Here is a 22,552-nt window from a genome sequence, read left to right on the forward strand (position 1 = left end):
GGGACTGCTCATAGTGGCTGTAATTCTCCACCAAGGCTACATTTCGGATACAGTATTAGGGGACCACTAAGGCCTATATAAAAGCATCCAAAAACAGCATGTCATGGGATCTTTATAAAAGTTTTGATAAATAAATAAATGTAATTCATTTGTTTACTATTAAATAGTGCTGTCAAACGATTAAAATGTTTAATCGCGATTAATCGCATTAATGTCATAGTTAACTCGCGATTAATCACAATTAATCGCACATTTTTATCTATTCTAAATGTCCCTTGATTTCTTTTTGTCCCATTCTTTTTTCAAATTGTAATGCTCTTATCAACATGGAAAAGTGGTTCGGATTGCTTCGTGCAAATATTTTTTGTTATTGAAAACAACATTGCAATCGCCTGGCTTTGACGAGGGGGCGGAGAATTCGCATCATCTGTGTGCTTGGCCATCAAGTGGTATTTCAGACTGGACGTGCTGCGATGATAGCTCAGTTTACAACGACAAAACACACAGATCACTTTGGTCTTGTCAATGGAACCATTTGGCAACTTTTTAAAAGTAAACTTTCCATTCAGAATCTTATTGGCATCCATTTCGGCGTCTCGCGCTCGCCATCAACTCAAAACGTAACGTTAACCTACTACCAGAGAATGTCTCATATCCGTAAACGGGCTCTGCTACTACGCTTTAGCCGGATCGCAAGCCAAACAAGTGTGTGGCGTGCCTGTTGTTTTGTTTCCGGTCTAGCTAGATCCGGTGTGGTGTTGTAGTTTTTCTAACTTCGGTAGTTGTTGCAACAGCATGTGAAAAAAAACTACAAAGTTTGCTAGGCCAAAAAGAGCGTTAATCGCGCGATAAAAAAATTGACGCCGTTAATTTGGGTTTGCGTTAACGCCGTTAATAACGCGTTAAACTGACAGCACTACTATTGAATAAACCAATGGTGCTTGGTATTGAAAACATATATAGGAAGAAACGAAAGCTTATTCAAGACTGAGACACTTACTGATGTTTGTTTGTTACAGATTGTGCGGCAGCCAAATTTGCAGACATCGTTTTTATTGTTGATGAGTCTGGTAGCATTAAAACAGAAGACTTCAGTCTGATTCGCAGCTTCCTGTACAAGATTGTGAAAGGCTTGGACGTGGGTTTGAAACAAGTGAGGGTGGGCATTGTCCTCTACAGTGACAAGGCTACTGCCCACGTCTACCTCAACTCTTTTGACAATAAGGATGAAATTCTGGAGTTTATCAAGATCCTCCCCCAGCGTGGGGGTGGTACCCTCACGGGTGCTGCTCTGAAGTTTGCCAAAGAGAATGTTTTTGTTAAGGATAAGGGAAGCAGGCTTGACCTTGGTATCCAGCAGGTGGCTGTGGTCATAACTGATGGCGAGTCTCAGGACAAAGTGAGCCCTGCAGCTACCGCCCTTCGCAGAGCTGGCGTCACCGTCTATGCCGTGGGAGTAAAAAATGCCAACATCAAAGAACTGAAGGCGATAGCTTCACATCCCCCTAAATCTCATATGTTCAACGTGGACAGCTTTGCCAAGCTGGGGAGCCTGGAGAAGACCCTAAGGAAGAGACTATGCTACAACATTCTCCGCTCAGCAGTCTCTGTTAGTGCCAGGAAATACAGCATCAAAACAGGTTAGCAGAGTTTAACTTATTTGTGAGATAACATTAGAGCAAATGTTTTTAGAGAACATAAGGTGAAATCAGGCCTAGGGATTTGCATCGGTTTTATCAACTCAAAACTGTTGATTGCAATTGCGGTTTATTATTACTGTATTATTATTATTACTATTATTTAGCCTCAGATCAAAACAACAACAAAATCCAGCAAATTTAAGCACTTTTGTTTCTTATTCAGGCTGTAAGCAGACAGAGGAGGCTGACATCTTCTTCCTGATTGACCATTCCGGAAGCATCACCCCACAAGACTTCCAGGACATGAAAAAATTCATCATTGAGTTTGTACACACATTGCGCATCGGCCCGCAGCATGTCCGAGTAGGTGTGGTCAAGTATTCAGACGAACCTGAACTGGAATTTGATTTGACAACCTACAAAGACGGCAAAACATTAAAGGCTGCAGCCGAGCGTATTATTCAAAGGGGAGGTGGAACTAATACTGGTCGGGCTTTGAGTTTTATGAACAAGTTCTTCAAAGAAGCAGAAGTCACACGGGGAGCCAAAGTCCCAGAGTACCTTATTGTTATCACAGATGGGAATTCTGCAGACAAGGTGAAGGAACCAGCACAGCTTCTGAGGAACGAGAAGATTAAAATCTACGCCATTGGGGTGAAAGAAGCCAACCAGACTGAGCTGCTGGAGATTGCAGGTTCACCTGAGAGGAAGTTCTTTGTCAACAACTTTGATGCTCTGAAGTCAATCAAGGACGAAATCATCACAGATATCTGCGCAGAGGACAGTACGTGACCCTGTCTCTAGAAAAGCCTTTACTGTTTGTATCATCAGACAGGAAGTATATTGCGTCTTATAGAGCTAGAGATCAATTGCAAAATTAGCCACATGGTTGATTGCAAGATGAGCTGTATTAAACATGATTCCCACTTTTGTTCTCTCTCCATAGCGTGTAAAGGTGCAGCAGCTGACCTGCTCTTCCTGATAGACAGCTCAACCAGCATAATCCCAGAGGACTTTCTGAAAATGAAAGAATTCATGAAGTCCTTAGTGAGGCGGTCTGTTGTCGGTCCAGACAAAGTGCACGTTGGTGTGACGCAGTTCAGCAGCAATTCAAAGTTGGAGTTCCCTCTGAACAAACTGTATGACAAACCTAGTATAGAGAAGGCCATAGACTCCATGCAGCAGATGGGGGGAGGCACACTCACAGGAAAATCAATTTCTGAAATCTCACAGTACTTTGACCCCTCAAATGGGGGTCGCCCGAACAAAAAAAGGTTTCTATTGGTTGTGACGGATGGTGAAGCCCAGGATGAGGTGTCAGTGCCTGCTAAAGCTCTTAGGGACAAGGGGGTGTTGATCTTTGCCATTGGAGTTGACAATGCCAACACAAAGCAGCTTTTGGAAATCAGTGGAACACAAGAGAGGGTCTACTCTGTGGCAGACTTCGATGGGCTCAGAGCCTTGGAGAGGCAACTGGCATTGTCCATCTGTGATCCAGAAAAAGGTGAGTTTTCTGACACAATGATTAGATGAGGAATGCATCAAAAACCAAAAAATCTGTAATTTGGGGTATTAAGAGTATGCTTTTTTCTCTTCTCTTACAATCCAGAGTGTAAGAAAACAGAAGTTGCAGATATTATCTTCCTAGTGGACCGCTCCACCAGCATCACCCCAGGAAAGTTCCGCAGCATGCAAACCTTCATGGTGTCCATGATCAACCAAACCACTGTCGGGGAGAAGCAGACACGATTTGGTGTCATCATGTACTCCACCAATCCTGAGAATGCATTCAGCCTCAGTTCATACTACTCAAAAAGAGAGATCCACTCACAGATTTGGAAGCTGAAGACACCGAGCGGAGACACCTACACAGCCAAGGCTCTGGATTATTCCCTGCAGTACTTTGGTGCCCAGCACGGCGGCAGAAAAGACGTGACGCAGATTTTGATGGTGATCACAGACGGCGAAGCTCAGGACCGCGATATTCTAGAAGCGCCATCGAAGGCTCTGAGGGACAACGGGGTCAAGGTGTTTGCCATCGGAGTGGAGGGAGCCAGCATGACGGAACTGGAGACCATGACTGACAAAGACCAATCCAAGATCTTTTATGTGAACGACTTTAAGGCTCTCGAATCACTGTACACCAATATCTCTCAGGTCCTCTGCAACACTACGAAACCAGGTAATGTACAAGCTTACAATATATGTTTTCACGTTTGTTTTCTTGAATGAGGTATCTTTTTGGGGTTTTTGTTGTTAAACTTGATAAAAAAGTATTGGGTGCAAACAAATAGATCATTCTCTAAGATTGTGTTTTTCTACAATTGTGGATATTTAACATATCTTTCTGTGTTCTCCCAGTGTGTTTGAAGAAGAAAGCTGACTTGGTCGTTTTAATAGACAGCTCAGACAGCATCAAGGAAGCAGAATTTTCACTTGTGAAAAACTTCACAAGAGATCTCATCTCTAGTTTCAACATCAGCAAAGACTACATTAGAGCAGGAGTTGCCCAGTTCAGTTCAAATCCTAAAAAGGAGTTCTACCTCAATGAGTTCTACACTATAGAAGGCATAAGAGACCGCATCAAAGCTATTGAACAACTTGCTGAAGGAACTTTTATCGGAAAGGCCCTTAATTTCACCAGAAGTTTCTTTGAAGCAGCAGCAGGAAGTCGTATCCAGTCAGGGGTCTCCCAGAACCTGGTGGTGATCACGGACGGAGACTCTAGAGATGATGTCGTTGCAGCAGCTAAATTCCTTAGGGATTTAAATATAGAGTTGTTTGTCATTGGTATCGGGAGGGTTAATAATCTAGAGCTGCAGCAGATTGCAGGATCTGTTGAGAGGGTTTTCACTGTGCAGGACTTTGACTCTCTGACCAAGATCAAGACCAAGGTGGTGGACACTGTATGTGAGGAAATCAAAGAAAAGCCAGGTAAGGCCAAATTCCAATAAGGAAATTTATCCTTTTATTTCTCTCCCTTTCTCTACTATTATCTGTGCATCTTCTCAAACCATAACTAATCAAGTTTTTAGAGAAAAGGCAGCTCAAATGGATTGTATGTCTTCCTCCTCCAGGCTGCACCATAGACATCGCTGTTGGCTTCGATATGTCTCGCAGGAGCGGGTCCATGCTGCTAATGGAAGGCCAGTCCAAGCTGCAGAGCTATCTCCAGGAGATAGTCCTCTACATGTCCAACCTGAAGGGCCTGTGCTGCGTCAAGACGGACAGGGTCTCGGTCAACATTGGATACCGGGTGGTGGCTGATGATGGACAACTTCTGCATGACTTCTCCTTTGAGCCGTACAATGAGGATGTGATAAAGAAGATCAAGGCCCTGCAGATACCCCAGACCACTCGCTTTAATGGCGCTCTGCTGGCCTCTTTCAAGGAGAAGTTCCAGAAACAGTCTAGGACTGGCGTGAAGGTGGGACACCGAACTGCAAAGCTGTTGTACAGTTTTGGCATACTCCCAGACTTGCATCTTTGTCACCTTTTCACCTCGGATGAGTTTGCATGCTTGAGATTGTTCTTCATTGTTAATACTTAGTCCTATCCAGTTCTGCCAAACCTAGCCTGATAACTGATCATATTCTCCTACCTAACCTGCCCATCAGGTGCTTGTAGTCTTTTCTGATGGACTTGATGAAAACGTTGAGGACATGCAGAGAGAGTCAGAACAGTTGCGTCGTTCTGGTAAGGAAGCATCATATTTGTACTCAGTTACTGTGCTAATATAATTCCTGCCGAACATGTGGCTCAGTAAAGAGACTTGTCTTCCACCCCTCCTCTGGGGCAGGTGTCCAGGCTCTACTGACTGTGGCCTTAGAGGGGGTCCAGAATGCCCAGCAGCTCCAGATGGTGGAGTTTGGGAGAGGGTTTGGCTACAAGCAACCTCTCAATATTGGCATGCAGAGTGTGGGCAGTACCATGCACCAACAAATAGTAAGTAACTCTTGCCGTTTTCTAGGATGTTCCTCAACGTCTCTACCTGAGGGATAACTCCTAGTCCTGGAGCATACTTTGTTTAGTTGTAATCGATCTGACCTTCTCTAGGTGTTACGCTGAGAGAATGCTTTGTTCACAAATGAAAATGTAGGAATGTTGAATGTCAGGGTGTCAAGCGAAACAAGCTTTGATGTTTTTGTGGAGCCTGGTTCTTGTCTTGACTTGTCTGGCAGGAAAATGGTCAACCAAAGATATAGGCTTCTAGGACGTAGGAGATGAGATATGCAGACAAATAGAACACAACAGCATTGACACATGATCCATATGTCTATATCTGCCCAGGACACAGTAGCTGAGAGAGAGTGCTGCAACGTGGCGTGTAAGTGCTCCGGTCACGAGGGGATCCGCGGCTTATCGGGTTCACCAGGGGAAAAGGTGAGTAGAAAGAGTAAATATATATAATGACAAAAGTTAAGTACAATTATGAGATTGATTGAAAATGTAGTGAAATATACATTAGGTGTAAGGAAATGTAGGTCAACTTTACTTCACCTAATGTATACAACTCAAGGATGTCAAATTAAAGACTTGAACAGGTTAGTCATTAAGAATCCCTTGGAGGTCACAGGAAAGTTCTGGTTCTGATCAAAAATGACTGTAGTTGATGATGCCTGTTATGTTTGTCACAACCTGATGAGCTCATGTTATTCTGGTCTTCATCTCTCCTCATCAGGGTCGTCCAGGGCTGAAGGGCCACCCAGGCTTCCCTGGGGAGGAGGGAGGGATTGTAAGTGTTTATTTAACGACAACTAAGGACACTGCTTGATTGGACCATTGCTTGAGTTGGTTTTAGTATTGAAAAAGCATACACAAAAACAAAAATGTCTTACCGACCGACAACACCAATCCACACCACCACAGGCTGGTGACCTTTGACCTCGGATTATCTCCTGGTGTGTTTTTCCCCAGGGTGAGAGAGGACCATCAGGTCCAACTGGACCTCAAGGTCTGCAGGGTTGTCCTGGTACTCGAGGCCTAAAGGTAAGTTAGACACTTCTTGTTCTCCTCTAGTCACACGCAAAGTCAGTAGAGACCAGTTGTAAGCAGTTATCTCATACATGTCTGTCTCATTGACAGGGCTACCGAGGTCACAGAGGCAACAAGGTGAGTGAGATGGTCTTCTGACAAGCAGCATCTGTATTCTTTTTCCCCGCTCGTCAAGAAACGTGTGTGTTCTGTAGTTCATATATTTCTGTGTTGCTTTCGGATTGTTCTTGTGAATCTGACAGGGGGATGACGGAGAGCATGGGCTGGATGGCATCAATGGAGAACAGGTAGCCTTCCTCTGTTCAGCATGTAGTTCATGAAGACATAGATTTTAGGCTACTGAGCACTTTTTGTTGGATTAAGAAGGATCAAATGGTCAGATACCAATGGTTGATTGACACGTTTTTGTTTCCTGAGACTGTTCTGGTGCGTGTTTGCAGGGTGTGACAGGATTGGCTGGAGGCTCTGGGGAGAGAGGAGACTCTGGCAACCCGGTAACTGTCATTTCCTTTTCCATTAAACCGTTCTACCATTTGACGCACTTTTTTTACCACACTTTTACTCTTCATTTCATTAATGCGCGACACTGTTATTTAATCTTGAATGTTCCCCTTTTGAAAACACTCCTACTTGATTAATGAAATTGTACCTTATGTACATGTTATGCTTCCCTTTATCTCAACTCGTCTCAATGTCCAACTGGTGCTTCCTGTCTGCTTCTCCTCTGCAGGGTTCCAGGGGCATTAGGGGAGAGCCAGGGATCAAGGGCCAGCATGGGCTGAGAGGAGATCCAGTAAGTAGAAAAAGAAAAAAGAACCCACAAAAGACCAACGCACAACTCATATGAAAAATGTCACAACTCAAAAACGAACTGTCTAAATGGGTTTTTTAGTCTCAGTCCTTATGTCTCAGTCCTCCCACTGATAAGTATGTGGTTACTGACACAGCTTGTGGTGCATTTAGGGGAACGCATTCCTTCTGCAAATGTCATCCCTTATCACAAGCTGAATGTTTATTTCAGTAGAAAATATGCAGCTATGAGTTCCTCTTCTCTAGTTGCAGAGTTTAAGAAGGGACACTACGAATTCATGCTGCAACTGTAACATGTCAAATGTGTGGGACCTCAACAGGGATGTCAGCAAATGTTATTACTGGACCCACTGTTCTTCATTTCTTTAGAAGCAGAAGAGTCACAGGGGAGAGGGCTTCATTGTTTTAACTTCTAGTTTTGTGTGGTTTTAGGGGGAGCCTGGAAGCAGCAACACAGAGCGTGGACCGCCAGGCCAGTCCGGGAACTCAGGCTTGCCGGTAAAGAATACACAATGATGATGACTGGGATGTATGTGTAAATGTGTACTTGCCAGTCAAAACACATACACACACATTTACAATTATGCATTTAGCAGACGCCTTTATCCAAAGCGACTTCCAAGAGAGAGTTTTACAAAAGTGCATAGGTCACTGATCATAACAACGAGATAGCCCCAGACATTGCGGGTAGCCAAACATGAAGCATACATTGTGAAACCAAATAAGTCCCAAAGGGAAGAACAATAAGAGCATGTAGTTGGACAAGTTACAATTAAACAGCAAAAACCTCAAAAGTGCAAAAGTGTACCCGTGGAAAAAGCAAGCAATAATAATATATTTCACAGCGAATACAATCATTTTATGACAGTTAAAACAAACCAATAAGTCTCTCATTAAGAGTCATTGTGATCCTGGGGGAAACTAACAAACTAACACACACATACATAAAACATGTTTCGTTTTGTTCTGCCATGCAGGGAGATGCAGGAGAGGACGGGGTTCCAGGAGGGGATGGAATCGATGGAAACCCTGTGAGATCTTTGATTGAACTACCCGGCTACAGGCTCAGGTCCCAGACAGCAACATACATTAGTGGGTAGAACAGCCTGTATTGTTAACGGCACTGTGTGTTGATTCCTCCTACAGGGCCCACAGGGTAGAAGAGGTCCACCTGGAGTCAAGGTACACTCCCATAAATATATGGTGCTATCAAAATCCATGTGTGTGTGAGGCTGAGATTGCAACGTTGTGGACAGGTGCGCGTGTATAGTCAGTTCCATTTGCATCACACGCACATTCTGTATGTGTGTTTGTTGTCTTCCAGGGAACAAATGGATCTCCAGGTGCTGCTGGACTCTCTGGAAACCAGGGTCCCTCTGGGTCAGAGGTAGGTACCTCAGCGAGGATGTGGCTTGACAAAGAGACAAGTTTGATATCTCATGCATGCAACCCCACCTTAATCTTGTTGGAATGTGTGGGTGCACGGTGCATTAAAGATGAATCTAGATAAATTAGGAGGATTGCCAGGAAGCTGTCAAGACATTAGCAGTTCATTCTCCCATATCCCTTGTTTGCTCAGGGTGTAAGAGGAGAACAAGGCGAGAACGGACCCAAAGGTACCACAGGATTACCTGGATCACAGGTGGGTTCTGTTCACAACCTAACATCTCCTAAGTACCACTTAATGAGGCAGACACTGTCCGAGTGGGTTGGTGTTAACTCTTACCCTAACCCATCCTGTGTTCCAGGGTACACCTGGCATAGGGGGCAGGAAAGGATCAGTTGGACGTCCAGGTCGAAATGGAAGAAAGGTTGGGGACTTCTTCTTTCAGCAGTTCTTCTTCTCACTGTAGTCCTCCTTCTCTCTGTAGTCTTCCTTCTGTCCGTAGTCTATAGCTTGGTCTAGTAATGTCCATATTGTTTAGTGTAGTTTTTATGAAAGCTACACTCACAATGTAATACCTTAACATGAAAATTTGTTTTACATCCATGCAGGGTGAGCCAGGAGACCCTGGAGTGAAGGGTGACACAGGACCTCTGGGTCCCAGAGGGATGCCGGTCAGTGTGTGGGTGTGTGTATGTGCTTGTGTAGGGGGTGGGTGTGTTATGGTTGTGTTTGTCTATGTGTGTTTACATGTGTGGGTCATCTGACCTGTCTGCTTTACACCAGGGTCTGGATGGAAGAGATGGTTATGGTCCATCAGGACCCAAGGGTCTGAAGGTAAGAAACTGTCTTTCACCTGGATACCTGTGTGTCTATGTGGGTCTGGATCACATTCATTAAGAGAGACTATGATAAAGACAGACCCTGATTGAGGATGATCACAAAGAGTGGACTGTGTTTACTTCCTAGGGTGAACCTGGTTTCCCTGGCTACCCCGGGCTTCAGGTCAGTAACTCCTTGGTTTCTCACACCAGTTCTGATGGAAAAGCAGGTGTGAAGAAATGGGGCTGGAATACCTTTCAGCTGACATGTCTTCTGTTTGTTCTTGGTGGTTTCAGGGTGAGGGTGGTTTTACTGGACCACCAGGAGGACCAGGCCCCAAAGGCAACCATGGCAGGGGGGTGGGTGTCACACACACACAGACACACAAACAACTTATTTGGTTGGCCTAAATGCACCAAATGCAAATTTATGAATGATGTGTAGCTAATATCTGACTGTGTGGTGTCCAGGGGAACGCTGGCAGAACAGGAGAAACAGGACAGCCCGGAGACCCAGGACTCGCAGGACACAGGGTTAGTATGCTGCTGGTCATCTGCTTCATGAAGATGGGGGTCCATAAAAACAGGGACCTAAGCAGAGATCCAAATTCATGTTGTTTGTTGTTCCGTTTATATTTAAATATTAGTAAATGCATACTTATATATTATGTTTTTATACATTTTATATTTTCATTGTTATGACATTGTGTTATCTATGTTCTCTTCACAGGGTCCTAGAGGGTCTCCCGGTGAGAGACCCGATGTAAGTATATTCCTTTGTCTTCAATAGAAATGGTAATATAACATAAATAAATGTCAGAATACTCTTTGAACATTGACTTTTGAGAGATTCAGTTTAGTTGTTTTTTTCTTCCAGGAATGCCAGCTGATTACCTACATCCGTGACAACTGTGGTAAGTAGCCCTAGTGATGTATTAGAGGAAGAAGTAAAGATGTTTACCATTGACAGAAGGGCCTTGTCTGTCTCTAAATAAATTTTTATTTGATCTCTTCTCTGAACAGCGTGCTCCCAAGGTATGTGTCACTTGTATTTCTCTCCAATACACCCCTACACATCTAATAACAAATGACAGCGTAAAAACTCCCAAACTCTCTTCCTTCTTAACCCTCCCTCCCTCCTAATCAGGTTTTTCGGGGTGCCCAGCCTACCCCACAGAGCTGGTGTTTGCCCTGGACATGTCTGATGATGTGGAACTTCCCGCCTTCGAGAGAATGCGCTCCTCTCTCGTCTCTCTCTTGAACAACATCAACATCGCTGAGAGCAACTGTCCGACTGGTGCTCGTGTTGCCGTGGTAGCCTACAGCGCCTACACAGAGTACCTGATCCGTTTCCAGGACTACCGGCGCAAGAGCCAGCTGCTGGAGGCGGTGCAGGGCATCCCGCTGGTCCGGACGGCCAATAAACGCAACCTGGGCGCCGCCATGCGCTATGTGGCACACAACGTCTTCAAACGCACTCGAAAGGGGATGAGGATAAGGAAGGTAGCCATCTTCCTCTCCAATGGACCTTCCCAAGACTCCTCTGCCATTGTTACTGCAACAATGGAGTTTAATGCCCTGAACATCATCCCAGCAGTCATCACACTTAGGAGTTTGCCAAATGTTCTTCAGGCTTTTAAGGTAATAAATGGAGACACTGAATTGAGGTAATGAAGCTGATGTGACCCAGTGCCAGCTCACGGTGAAATGGAACAATATCTTTAAGTGCTTTTGTTGTGGTGTTGGGCAAACAGGCTGATGAAACACGGCGCTCCACCCTGGTGGTGCTGCGGGACAACCAGAACCTGGAGGAGGGGCTGAAGAATATCAGGGAATGTGTCATCTGCTATGGTAGAACTTCCTCTACCATTCCTCTCACCTGACTTCCATCAGCTAATCGTACCTCAGCCCCTCACGGTTTCAACTACTGTTGAGGACTTACCAACACGTTTCCGCAGTGTGATGCAGTGTGTTCCTCTTCTTCCCCAGATCCATGCAGGACCGCGCAGAGCACCTGCTCCTACATCACGAAGACCCCTCTGATCCAGGAGGTGGATGTGGACTTGGCCCTGCTGGTGGATAGCTCCAGGGAGGTCCAGGCAGACCAGTTCTCTGGCATGCAGCAGCTGCTGGGCAGGGTGGTGGAGCAGCTGGCAGTGAGCCCCCAGCCCGGCCAGGGGAATCGGCAGGCCAGGGTGGCCCTCGTCCAGCAGGGCGCCGCTCAGGCCGCCAAGCTGGAGTTTGGCTTCCAGAAGTACAAGGACCACAGAGCCATGAAGCAACACGTTCTCCAAGGCCTTCGACAGCAGGGAGGGTCCCTGGCCCTTAGCCAGACCCTGGAGTTCACCCTCAGGGAGGTGCTGCTCAAGGCCCCCCGTCCCCGGACCAGGAAGATGGTCCTGGCCATAGTAGGTGACAAGACGCTTGACCGGGATCGGGCCAAGCTGCACTACGTTTCCGAGCAGGCCAAATGTCAGGGCGTGGCGCTGTTTGTTGTCACGGTGGGCAGCTATTACAACCGAACGGAGGTGGAGCATCTGGCCAGCACCCCCCTGGAGCAGCACCTGCTTCATCTAGGCCAGCTCAGAGACGATGACCAGGAATACGCCCAGCGCTTCTTCAGAGCCTTCCTGGCCGTGTTCAACGGTACGAAAGCATGACCCTTACCTACTCAACTCATATACTTACAACTTATATACAATTGATGAATATGCATAGCTTTTCATAGGCGTGACGTCTGATTGAGAAGTCTTCGGTGGTGTGTGGACTTCAATACGTGCGTTTTAGCTTCGGACTTGTCCTTCTCTTCTCATTTGTAGGAGGCATGAACACCTACCCTCCTCCGTCTCTGAGACAGAAGTGTGCACAGCTTGAGGGACAGGGACAGGGGCAGGGGCAGGGGCAGGGGCAGGGGCAGACTATATTTGTATACAGGTAGGCAGCTCCCATTATACTCAAATCCACATGACGTATAGTGTGTAACTAGTTGGACAGTAAACCACACTGACACAAGCACGTTGGAATTTTAACTCGCTGTTCCTCAGCGAACCAGAGGTGGAGGAGGAGCTGGAGGAGGAGGAGCTGCAGGAGGAAGTGGAGGTCCAGAGTCAGTATGACTACCTGTCTAAACCAGAAACAACTCAGGTGGAAATCTTCGAGAGCCATTCCAGGGGGGATGGAGGAGAACTGTCCTCACGACCAAAGCTCAATGGTGTGATTTCCACAGTTCTAGGTTCAGACCACCATTTTAGTCCATCAAAGGGAACTTGAATTGAATTGCAACAGCAGTGACTGGATGGTACTCCTAGTCCTCTGTTTTACAACAGAGTTATCAGGTACCGCATGGCTGAAGGCATGTCTCTATTCCTCCACTTTTCAGATATTGCATGAGTAGACCCTTGCACTGCCTGTTGCATGACCGCATGAAGGACTGCTTTTGGTACTCTAGTAGTGTCCTTGGTAAACCTGCCTGTTCTGCTTTCAGTACACTGTCTGTTGGATGTGGACAGGGGCTCCCATTGCAGGGACTACGTCCAGCATTGGTACTTTAATAAAGCCATCCATGCATGCTTACCGTTCTGGTATGGCGGTTGCCATGGCAATGCCAACCGCTTTAGTACGGAAAGCGAATGTTTCCAGGCCTGCAACTCCCACAGTAAGTTATGTGTCTTTCAGTCAAATATCAACACAAGTAGGTGTTAAGAGGGAATGCGTGGTTCTTATCAGGGCTGAGAACACAAGCTAAGCCACAATCACAATGACTATATATACTATGCACTTGATAAATAAAACACTTCGACATCTCTATACAGATGTATCTGATCCTAAATGCAAACCACACACTTTACGTTCATAACTTATCTAAACTATTTATGTATCAGTCTTAATAGTTGTAATCATCATAGTAAAACTTGTTTTGTTCCAGATCCCACTTCCATGCTACTGAAAGAGGACTCTGATGTGCTGGACAAGAGTAAGGACTCAACTCAAAGGCAGTTAAATAATAATGATAATGTGCATAATGTTTGGACAAAAACACTTAACCTCCCTCACTCTGCTTTCTCTCTCTTCTGTCCATGACTGCCACCAGACTCGTGTTTCCAAAGCCAGGATGTCGGCACCTGTGGGAACTATACTGTTAAATGGTACTTTGACACACAGCAGAGTGAGTGTTCTCGCTTCTGGTTCAGCGGCTGTGGAGGAAACAGCAACCGCTTCGACACGCAGGAGGAGTGTGAGGGCCTGTGCCTCCGGCGGAAGCACTAGGATGATGCTCCACAGAACCATACCTGGGTGAAGACTTGACACTAGACAAAAACCTTCCTCTGGTTTGTCCAAGATCTATCACTGAATATGTACTCATAGTCCCTTTCTAAATCTTATATTTTTGTATACATTTTGTCAAGGATATACATTTTGACAAGTGCCTGTCTGTTAAATATTACCCCTCCGAGTATTGGCCAAGCAGCTGCTTGCTGTAGGAATATTTACTCCAAATATTTGACCTTAAAATGGCTGTTAAGCAGAACTGAAAATGAGTTCATCACACCACAGAAGAATGTGTTGTTAACTACCCATCCAAATAATAAAAAATACTGAAAACCACAGTATGTTAAATTAGGCTTTGAAATTGTGAAAAAAATCATCAGTCTTCTCTGCTTGATGATGGTGGGGGGCGTGTCGCCTGAAAGAGCTGAAGCTCCGCCCCCTCGAATGTATTGAATTTAGCAACAACAGCAACAAATAGCTAAATCAATTGCAGATATCAGAACAGACCTACCTGCAGTCTTGAGTGTTTTATGTGTTAATTACTTTGTCTTTACATTGTACCAGCTGGGTAACAGAATGCAGGTTATATAAACCATCTGGGATCTGACGTAGATAGGTGGCTGTGACGTAGATAAGTTGGGTTTTGCCCCGCCTAAACAAAACCTGAGCTAAAAACGGGTCAAAACTGTTGAACGGTCCAAGTCCACATTTCAGTGCGACAAAGTTTTAGAGCTTTGCACATGTGACGAGTATGTAACAGCTGTAGCCATCCTCCGTCACGACAAGGGTCGAACGCACGACCACCGACTTGTCAAGCGTGACCACTACCAGCTACGCCAAAGAAAAGCTAGCTCTTTGTTGACGCGGGTGGCCCATTACATACCTGAGGAGCGGGTTTCACCGATTCACACCGGTTACAGATGGTTTCAGCAACTCATTTCACATGTATATAATGTACTGATAAGCTTTACAGCACCTTTAAAGGGGCAATTGACTGCAAAACCGATTTTACCTCGTCATTGTTGAAAAACGACAGTTCGGAGGGTAAACTGAACATACCGTGAATATCAAAGTCCATTGACACCTCTTTCCTATTCAAATCTCAAAAAGAAAAAATTTGGCTGTAAAACGCTAGCTTTTCAACAAAGCCACCGGTCCTACGTAGGACCGGTGATCGCCCTCTTATTGGCTCTGGTCTGTATCTTTGTCACGCCCCAGAATTTACATCCAGACCAGCCCGAGGTAGCGTCTATCTCCGATACTAGTTTAGCTGCGCGCTGCTCTGTGTAGGCTACTTATAAGGAATTACAAAGAAGAACGTTTTGAATTATAACAAGGATATTGAAAATGGACCACGGTCGTAAATGCTGTGTTCCAGGCTGTACAGGGAAGGCTAACACTCACAGTCTTCCCAAGGAGCCAAACATTCAACAGGCATGGCTGCTGTTGTCTACCAGAAGATTCCGGCGAAGTTCGACACTCAATCATTCATTTGCTCTGAACATTTCACCCAAGACAGTTTTGACAACCTTGGACAATTTCAAGCAGGATATGCTAGGAAGCTGAACCTGGAAAGAGGTGACAGTATGATGTTGTGCTAACAGTTATTAGCAATGCTAACGTTTCCTGTATAGCATACCAGGTAGAATGCTAAATACGTTTCTACACACATCAAATGACTCTAGCTAGACTAGCTTCTTATTGCTAACGCCTGTCTAGGTAATCTATTTGAAAGAACTGGAGAAAGGCAGGTTTTAGATACAGGATACGTTAGCATTGCTACTAACTGTTACTAGTAACACCTAGACTGTAGGCATGTAAACAAGTTTGGCTTGCTAGTTGACGCAAGAGCATAGAATGTGTGATAATTTAGCCTAGTTTTTGGCAATGGGGATAACGTTGATTCATGTTCCTGACTGTGTTTCATTCCAATAAATAACCTGTGTAATGAAAATCTACAATTCACGATGCATGTTTGTCCAGATCTTTCTATTTTACAGCAAAATATCTAGAGCTAGCTTAGCTAGCTAACTGAAGCTGAGTAGAATCACGATATGGTTTGGTTGCTAAGCTGTAGCCTAACGTTCTACCCACCTAAGTAAATCCAGTTTGCTTCAACAACAGAAGTGGAAACAAGTAATGTTATCATTTCAAATGATATATAGTCAATCTTTTGAAAACAGTGTTGTGTAGACACAATAGATTTATTTGCACGTTTTTATTTCAAGTCTCCAACTTTGGTGTTTCAGCGAGTGTTGCTGTTTTTGCTCCCAGCTTCACTCGTTGATAACCAACCAATCAGCGCGCAGCTTATCTAAATATTAATGAGCATACCATAAAAGGAGAAAAGCTAGTGTTTTTTCCCGGGAACATTTCAGAGGATCTGTCAGAGGGCATAGAACAGCACCCGGGCCATTTTCAACCCAACCAATGTTACATACCCTATTCGGAGACCTTAAGGAACAGTGTGAAATACCCCCAAAAAACAGTCAATTGCCCCTTTAAGCAATCAAGCCCAAAAGGCAGCCCCTTATATTCAAACATAGCAGTTGTATAAAAGAAAACACATTTACAACACTACAGAAAATGTTCACACAATATGTTCCTGGAACTCAGATGATTCATCAGTTGTACAATAAACCATGTGCTATTGATAAAACCGGTGTCCGTGTATCTGTACAGTCATCTTTAATCCATGTCACTAGAAGCCTTGGTTCATGGCAATGACAAAAATGTGTTTGCAGAATGTGTTTTTTGTCGGTACATCTCAAAAGAATCCATAACCACAGCCTGCAGATGTTTACAGCCAGCAGGATAGACCTGTGGGGTATTCCATCAGCGTCGCTAACAAAGGCCACGCTTACACAGAAAAGCCTCGCTTCGGTAAACGTCAATTTAGACTTAAGCCTCAAACCGTTACACTAACGTTCTGTTCCACAAGCAACGCTAATTCAGGCTAGACCTCAATAAACGTAGATTGTGCGCGCACACAGAACAGAAGCAGCCCAGATCAGGCGATTGTCAAAAAGAGGAGTTATGTCGCCAAGAGCAAAGCGTAAACTACCTGAGTGGTGTTATTTTCAGCAGTGTAAATTTGAGTTTTTGGGAGTGTGGAAGAAATTGCATCTGTGTGCTTACATTATTCACTAATCAATAGAACTAGTCATTGGATAGTTAGTATGCAGCGGCGTAACAATTACTTGGCGGGCCCGAGTGCAGATCTCACCAACGGGCCCCTTACCGACCTATCGTCAGGCGAAATAATTGAGTGTTGAGTTTAGCGATGTGCAAGGAAATTTAGACTACTTATGATGTACAATTAAGGGTAACGACTGCTCCTTCTATGTGAAGATAGATGACGGTTTACAAAGTGAACGGCTCTGACTCGCGACTCTCTGGATCTAGATTATGCTTGCTACAACACGGAATGAGCATAATCGTCAAAACAGTCAGTCATGAGCCAACGTATCTGCGACGTTTGAAATAGAGCACAGAGATGAGAAGAAAATCTGATCATTTACCGAGGCTTATCCGACGTTATGAATGACGTTTCGATCTGTCATGTGTGCTATCTGGGTACTAATAAAAAAAAAACAGTCACTTCGATGGTGAATATTTGATTTTATGTTCGTTAGATATGCTAGTTTACATTTAGTCTATCTAGCTTGAGCTATTTTCCGATTACATCCTGCACATAGTTTACTATAACCTAGCTGCTGCCTGGTATAGCCTAGGCCTATATGTGCATTTTTATGACGTTTAATAGCCATGTCAACTGCATACACCAGACAGTAAATGTTATGTAATTATTAGCCTACCCTGGTGGCTGAGTTTCACACTCATTGCTGTTGCCGGGCTGGGGGTCAGACGTAGCGTCCTCTTCAACACGCTTCGCCACAAATCCAAATGAGGATTGTTTTGACAGCTTTGCCACCCTTACATCTTGCTCTTTTCGTTCCTGCCGCTCTCTGGAGCCACTTTTATCTTTAAAGGGCATGGCATGGGGTAGCCTAATTCGCTTCAAAACGCTAATGCAACACAACTGTAGTATCCCAACAACAACTGTCTGTGGTATTCCAACAACTGGATGGGAACAATCGTGTGTGGGTGGGCGGGAATCTTTGAAAACAATATTACCCAGACATCCTTGCTATTTTTCGAGGGCAATATTACTTAATAAAAACGAGATTTGTTTCATTCAGCAAAAGGCAAATGAGGAAAAATTAATTATTTGCTGTTGTTAACGCTGACTGTTTTTAAAATGTTTATTGGGCAGGTGATAGCTCATAATTCTGAATAACTGACACCATAATTGAGAAATGTTTGCGAATTGATCGCACTGGATCATATGTAATGTACAAGTTGCCGTGTTACAGCGGTGCACGGGGCCCGGTCAGGTGGTCTCACTTTTACGGTGAGATCGAGGACGGGCCCCCTTTCGCCACGGGCCTTAGTGCAGCTGCACTCCTTGTATTCCCTAATGTTACGCCACTGTTAGTATATTCTCATGTAAGCTTGCTATTAATAAGAGTAGATTGTGTCTATATGTCAGGGTTAATAGATGTTCGGGATCAGGAGAAAGTTCTGGGTAAATGTTCCTTGTCATGACTGCAAGGAGAGCTCCAACTATAACCTCTAGTCTGAGTTGTCATGTGTTGGGAGCAGTGAATCTCTGAGACTGTTGTAACGTCATTACTGCCTGACTGTCACTATCTACGTTTACATTCTTGTGCCCTATAAAAGATGGTCCTCCGACCTTCAGAGCGGAGAGAGACATGATTGAGACCTAAGCCTGGTGTTGTGTTGTCATTTATTGTCAGAGGTCTGGTATTCTCTCTACTTACTCAACTGAATTTAGTCACTCCGTTTATGAATAGATGGACAAAACACTTTCTTCATCAGGAGTTATCCCCAAAAAGGGCAATATTAACACGGGGAGGGAGACAACTTGTCAAACCATAACGACTGTTTAAATGACTAAATGTAAATGTAATGTAATTTAGGCCTACTGATAATTAGTAATGATAATCATATTTTGATGAGCTGAAACCGTTCCGACAGTCATCACTGGCCAATGATTCTCAACAGGAGGTTGAGAATAATAGCCAAAAAAATTACGTGACAGCAATTGCAAAATGTATTTGGATGTACTGTATGTATAAATTCAAAACACTGAAGAAGGCCATGGTTTGCACTTTATGTGGATTAATAATGTTTTTGTCTTCACATCTTGAACAAAATGAACAAATTACTTCAAAATAACCTTGCCACACACATTTCTTAACTGATAGGCTAAATGCAGAGCTTTAAAATAAAAGTGAAAGATGACCATGACTAAAATGGTAAGATATGGAATATGGAAAGATTTTCAATTAACATAGTCTGCCTCCACAGGTCCAGATGGGGCTTGGACAGTGGCAGACTCTGGCTGTTTGAAGGGCAGGGGCGGAAAAATGTAAAGGGCTGCTCCTGCACGACATGGGGCCTCACCACTGTAACGATGGTAATGGGACGACAAACCCACGTGTCGTCACAGCCTCACTTTGGGAAAGCATGCCCTAGTGGGCACATTGTATACTGTTGGGCACACCACCTAATTGTGTTCTTTGGAAAGGGAATCATTTGGGACGCTGTCATGCAGCATAAAGGGCACTTCATAACAGCACCATTTTCCATTGGAAGTAAGGGCACGGGAACAGTCATGTTTAGACCATTGTAAGGGCACCTTATAGGGTAATGCATCACATTTTCTCTACTATAAAGGAACTCATCAAGACATGTTTTTAAATTTATAGAGGGAACACTATCATTTATTGCGTTAAGAGGCATCCTGGGCACTCAAGCATATTTCCATTGCCGAGGGAACTTGAGGTGCTGAGAGTGCTGCAGCACCCCCTGACAGCACGAGAATTTAAAATGATATGACTTAAAAATCCACCACCGTGGCACAGCTCGGCAGTAGCGGACTGGCCATCGGGAGCACTGGGAGAAGAATAACGATGGAAAACCAAGCTAAGAAACGTAGGGTGTGGCTGAAAAATTAAAAGACAAAGAAATCACCTTCACTAGACAAGGTTTTACCAATTGAAAAACGGTTATGTTGATTTTACATAAAGCTCAACTATTTTGCGTTCAAATAAAGGCCAAAAAATTTGGCTCGCAGTACTCCCAAACTTGCATCACATCGAACACTGAATGCTTGCATTAGCAGGGCAGCTGTGGTGGCGTATATGGGGGGCAGTTCTGGTGGGCCGTCTGGATCAAAGTCCCGGGCCTATTTTTATTCCCAGTCCGTCCCTGCCGCCCCGCAACATTAAGCCCCCCCCCCCCCCCCCCCCAGCACCCCCTTGATAAAAAATGTTCCCGCGGCTATGCATATTTCCCAATGTGAATGGCAGACAGTAGCATTTGGTCTCATATTTGCCACTCTAGAAGGCATTTTAGGAATGCTTTTTCAAACCTGACAGTACCAGGCAGTCACCCACTGAGTCTTCCAGTGGTCCTGGAGACACCCATGGGGACAGTATATTGCACCTATAACATTGGGAAAGCCAGAAGGAGAGGAATATGTAATACAGAGGTTTGCCAACATAGTCTACTTTAAAAAATGAAAATACTTTATACAATTGAATAAAAAGTATCCTTGATTCTTTGTGTTTCAAGATGACCTGGAAAACTGATGAAAGGTACTGCTTTGGATCATTACCCTTCTTATTTCCTGGCCTTGTTGCCTTTGCGAAACTTTTCTGAGTCACCAACCCTATTCAAGAATGTCCCACATGCAAAGACACAGAGATGCTGACAGACTGAACAGGGGTCAAGGTTTGGCTACAGTAAGTTTGCTTCCTTGTGCGTTATTCCAGCAGACTACATAGTCTAGGCCTACCTACATAGACTGCAGTCTACTACCATCCTTTCTACTATTAAAGTCTACTACTCTCGAGGCATTTTGCATTTTGTGTGTGCAGTTGTTGGATTAGTGTGTTAAGTTTTGTAAAAAAGAGGACAAGTGAAACAAATGTGTGTAAGCATTTGAAAGAAACTGTTAAAAAATTACAAAACGTTTTTACTCATAAACCTCCATATTCTTAGAAGACATTCAGATTCGGAATAGCAGTTTAACTGCTCAAAAAAAGTTACGATGGTGCCCCCCCCCCCCCCCCCCCCCCCCCCCCCCCCCCCCCCCCCCCCCCCCCACCCCCCTCCGCCAGTAGGCTAGGTCAACTTTTCGAAAATTGCCTCAAAAAGACAACAGGAGACAGGGGCAGAAATAAGAAAGAGAAAGAAACTGCGAGATTATGCCCGTGCATCACTTTCAGGTAAGTCCATGTTTAATCATTGTTAAATACGGAAAATGTGCTGCTAATTTAATGGTTAGGCCATGCATACACACCTCAAACTAGCTGACGTTATTGCAAATGTTAGTACACTCAAATATGTCAGGTGCAAGCTAAATTGAGATTTTACTGTTAAACATTATTTATCAAATCGTTTTTAAATGAATAATAAAGGTGGAGAGCTCCTTGGCTGCATGCTTTCAGTTTTGAATGATTATAATTTGGAAAACCAGGCTAAGAAACGTAAAGGTTGGGCTGAAAAATTAAGAGACAAAAACACATCACCTTCACTAGACAAGCTTTTACCAATTAAAAACGGCTGTTTATTTTACATGAAGCTCAAAAAACTATTTTGCGCTCAAATAAAGGCTAATAAATTTCGCTTGCGCGTGTTGCACGCTTGCATTAAAGGTCACATGACATGAAAACTTCACTTTAGGAGGTTATTTAACATTAATATGAGTTTCTCTAGCCTGCCTTTGGACCCCCAGTGGCTAGAATTTTTGATAGGTGTAAACCAAGCCCTGGGTGTTCTTCTCCGCCTTTGAGAAAATGAAGCCTCAATTGACCCAGAGCTTAGAAAAAGATTGTATTCACACACACACTTGCCATCTACCTTTACATTAGCGACAGTAACTCAGCTGGCTCGTAGCCCCGTTGCTGTAATATGCCTCAAATTTGCCCATTCTCATGTTATCACCCTGGTTTGCATAGGTGCACACTCATAATAATTTCAATGAGGGGAAAGGCAGATATCGTACGTGCCATAACACCAACAGCATAATGGTTATCCAAATAACAATGAAGTGTAGGCTACAACACTCACGTTACAGTGTGTGTATTCACACACATACTTGATGCTATCTACCTTTACATTAGCGACATAAACTGAGCTGTTAGCTGCAGAGCTCATTTTACTGCCACATTCTGAAGGTGACATTTTGACATGATGATGGGTAGCAAGCTAGGTAACCATATACAGTAAAACAACAAAATTATAAAGCGTTAGTCGACTTACTTATCCAAGGTTTGTAGCCGGACCAAGGAGAGTTGATACTGATCCAGAATTTAATTATAAGACGGTCAGCAAGGACAGCTTTGGCCCAAGTTGAGGAAACAGTCGTGGCTGAAATGTTTGGCGCAGACATACAAAACTTTGGGAAGTTGTGTCGGCACATTTCCAGAGAAAATACAATTAATACACTGGTTCTTCAGATGCACAGATGAAGGAACTAAAGAAAGACTTTGGTTTCATTTGTACATCCAAAGACTTAGCAACTGTTATGCTTTGTTCGT

The 22,552-nt window shown here is 44.2% G+C and overlaps 1 protein-coding gene across 6 annotated transcripts in view; it reads left to right on the plus strand.

Moving 5' to 3' along the window:
• The window catches only part of col6a4a (collagen, type VI, alpha 4a), a 51,372-nt gene that overhangs the window by 7,291 nt on the left and 21,529 nt on the right, over positions 1–22,552 (plus strand). The window contains exons 6-42 of one of the 6 annotated variants that reach the window (XR_006957730.1): positions 1,020–1,640; positions 1,864–2,424; positions 2,587–3,144; positions 3,250–3,822; positions 4,002–4,574; positions 4,718–5,067; positions 5,258–5,336; positions 5,440–5,585; positions 5,931–6,023; positions 6,322–6,375; positions 6,558–6,629; positions 6,726–6,752; positions 6,878–6,922; positions 7,076–7,129; positions 7,366–7,428; positions 7,878–7,943; positions 8,423–8,476; positions 8,592–8,627; positions 8,770–8,832; positions 9,025–9,087; positions 9,194–9,256; positions 9,441–9,515; positions 9,616–9,666; positions 9,799–9,834; positions 9,948–10,010; positions 10,122–10,184; positions 10,381–10,413; positions 10,528–10,564; positions 10,674–10,685; positions 10,798–11,291; positions 11,405–11,501; positions 11,640–12,296; positions 12,470–12,584; positions 12,695–12,985; positions 13,135–13,305; positions 13,576–13,623; positions 13,741–14,271. The exons of 1 other annotated variant lie outside the window; for it this stretch is intronic. Coding sequence is in view for 4 of the 5 variants with exons in the window: in XM_047042808.1 (XP_046898764.1) it covers positions 1,020–1,640; positions 1,864–2,424; positions 2,587–3,144; positions 3,250–3,822; positions 4,002–4,574; positions 4,718–5,067; positions 5,258–5,336; positions 5,440–5,585; positions 5,931–6,023; positions 6,322–6,375; positions 6,558–6,629; positions 6,726–6,752; positions 6,878–6,922; positions 7,076–7,129; positions 7,366–7,428; positions 7,878–7,943; positions 8,423–8,476; positions 8,592–8,627; positions 8,770–8,832; positions 9,025–9,087; positions 9,194–9,256; positions 9,441–9,515; positions 9,616–9,666; positions 9,799–9,834; positions 9,948–10,010; positions 10,122–10,184; positions 10,381–10,413; positions 10,528–10,564; positions 10,674–10,685; positions 10,798–11,291; positions 11,405–11,501; positions 11,640–12,296; positions 12,470–12,584; positions 12,695–12,861; positions 13,135–13,305; positions 13,576–13,623; positions 13,741–13,916 (6,509 nt within the window). In the remaining variant the exon portion in view is untranslated. Of the gene's footprint in view, positions 1–1,019; positions 1,641–1,863; positions 2,425–2,586; positions 3,145–3,249; positions 3,823–4,001; positions 4,575–4,717; positions 5,068–5,257; positions 5,337–5,439; positions 5,586–5,930; positions 6,024–6,321; positions 6,376–6,557; positions 6,630–6,725; positions 6,753–6,877; positions 6,923–7,075; positions 7,130–7,365; positions 7,429–7,877; positions 7,944–8,422; positions 8,477–8,591; positions 8,628–8,769; positions 8,833–9,024; positions 9,088–9,193; positions 9,257–9,440; positions 9,516–9,615; positions 9,667–9,798; positions 9,835–9,947; positions 10,011–10,121; positions 10,185–10,380; positions 10,414–10,527; positions 10,565–10,673; positions 10,686–10,797; positions 11,292–11,404; positions 11,502–11,639; positions 12,297–12,469; positions 12,585–12,694; positions 12,986–13,134; positions 13,306–13,575; positions 13,624–13,740; positions 14,272–22,552 lie in introns of those variants that run through there. 4 more of the 6 variants (XM_047042808.1, XM_047042817.1, XM_047042835.1 and 1 more) reach the window with 4 other exon arrangements.

This window comes from Hypomesus transpacificus, chromosome 2 (genome assembly GCF_021917145.1).
Source record: "Hypomesus transpacificus isolate Combined female chromosome 2, fHypTra1, whole genome shotgun sequence".
In the NCBI taxonomy this organism is placed as follows: domain Eukaryota; kingdom Metazoa; phylum Chordata; class Actinopteri; order Osmeriformes; family Osmeridae; genus Hypomesus; species Hypomesus transpacificus.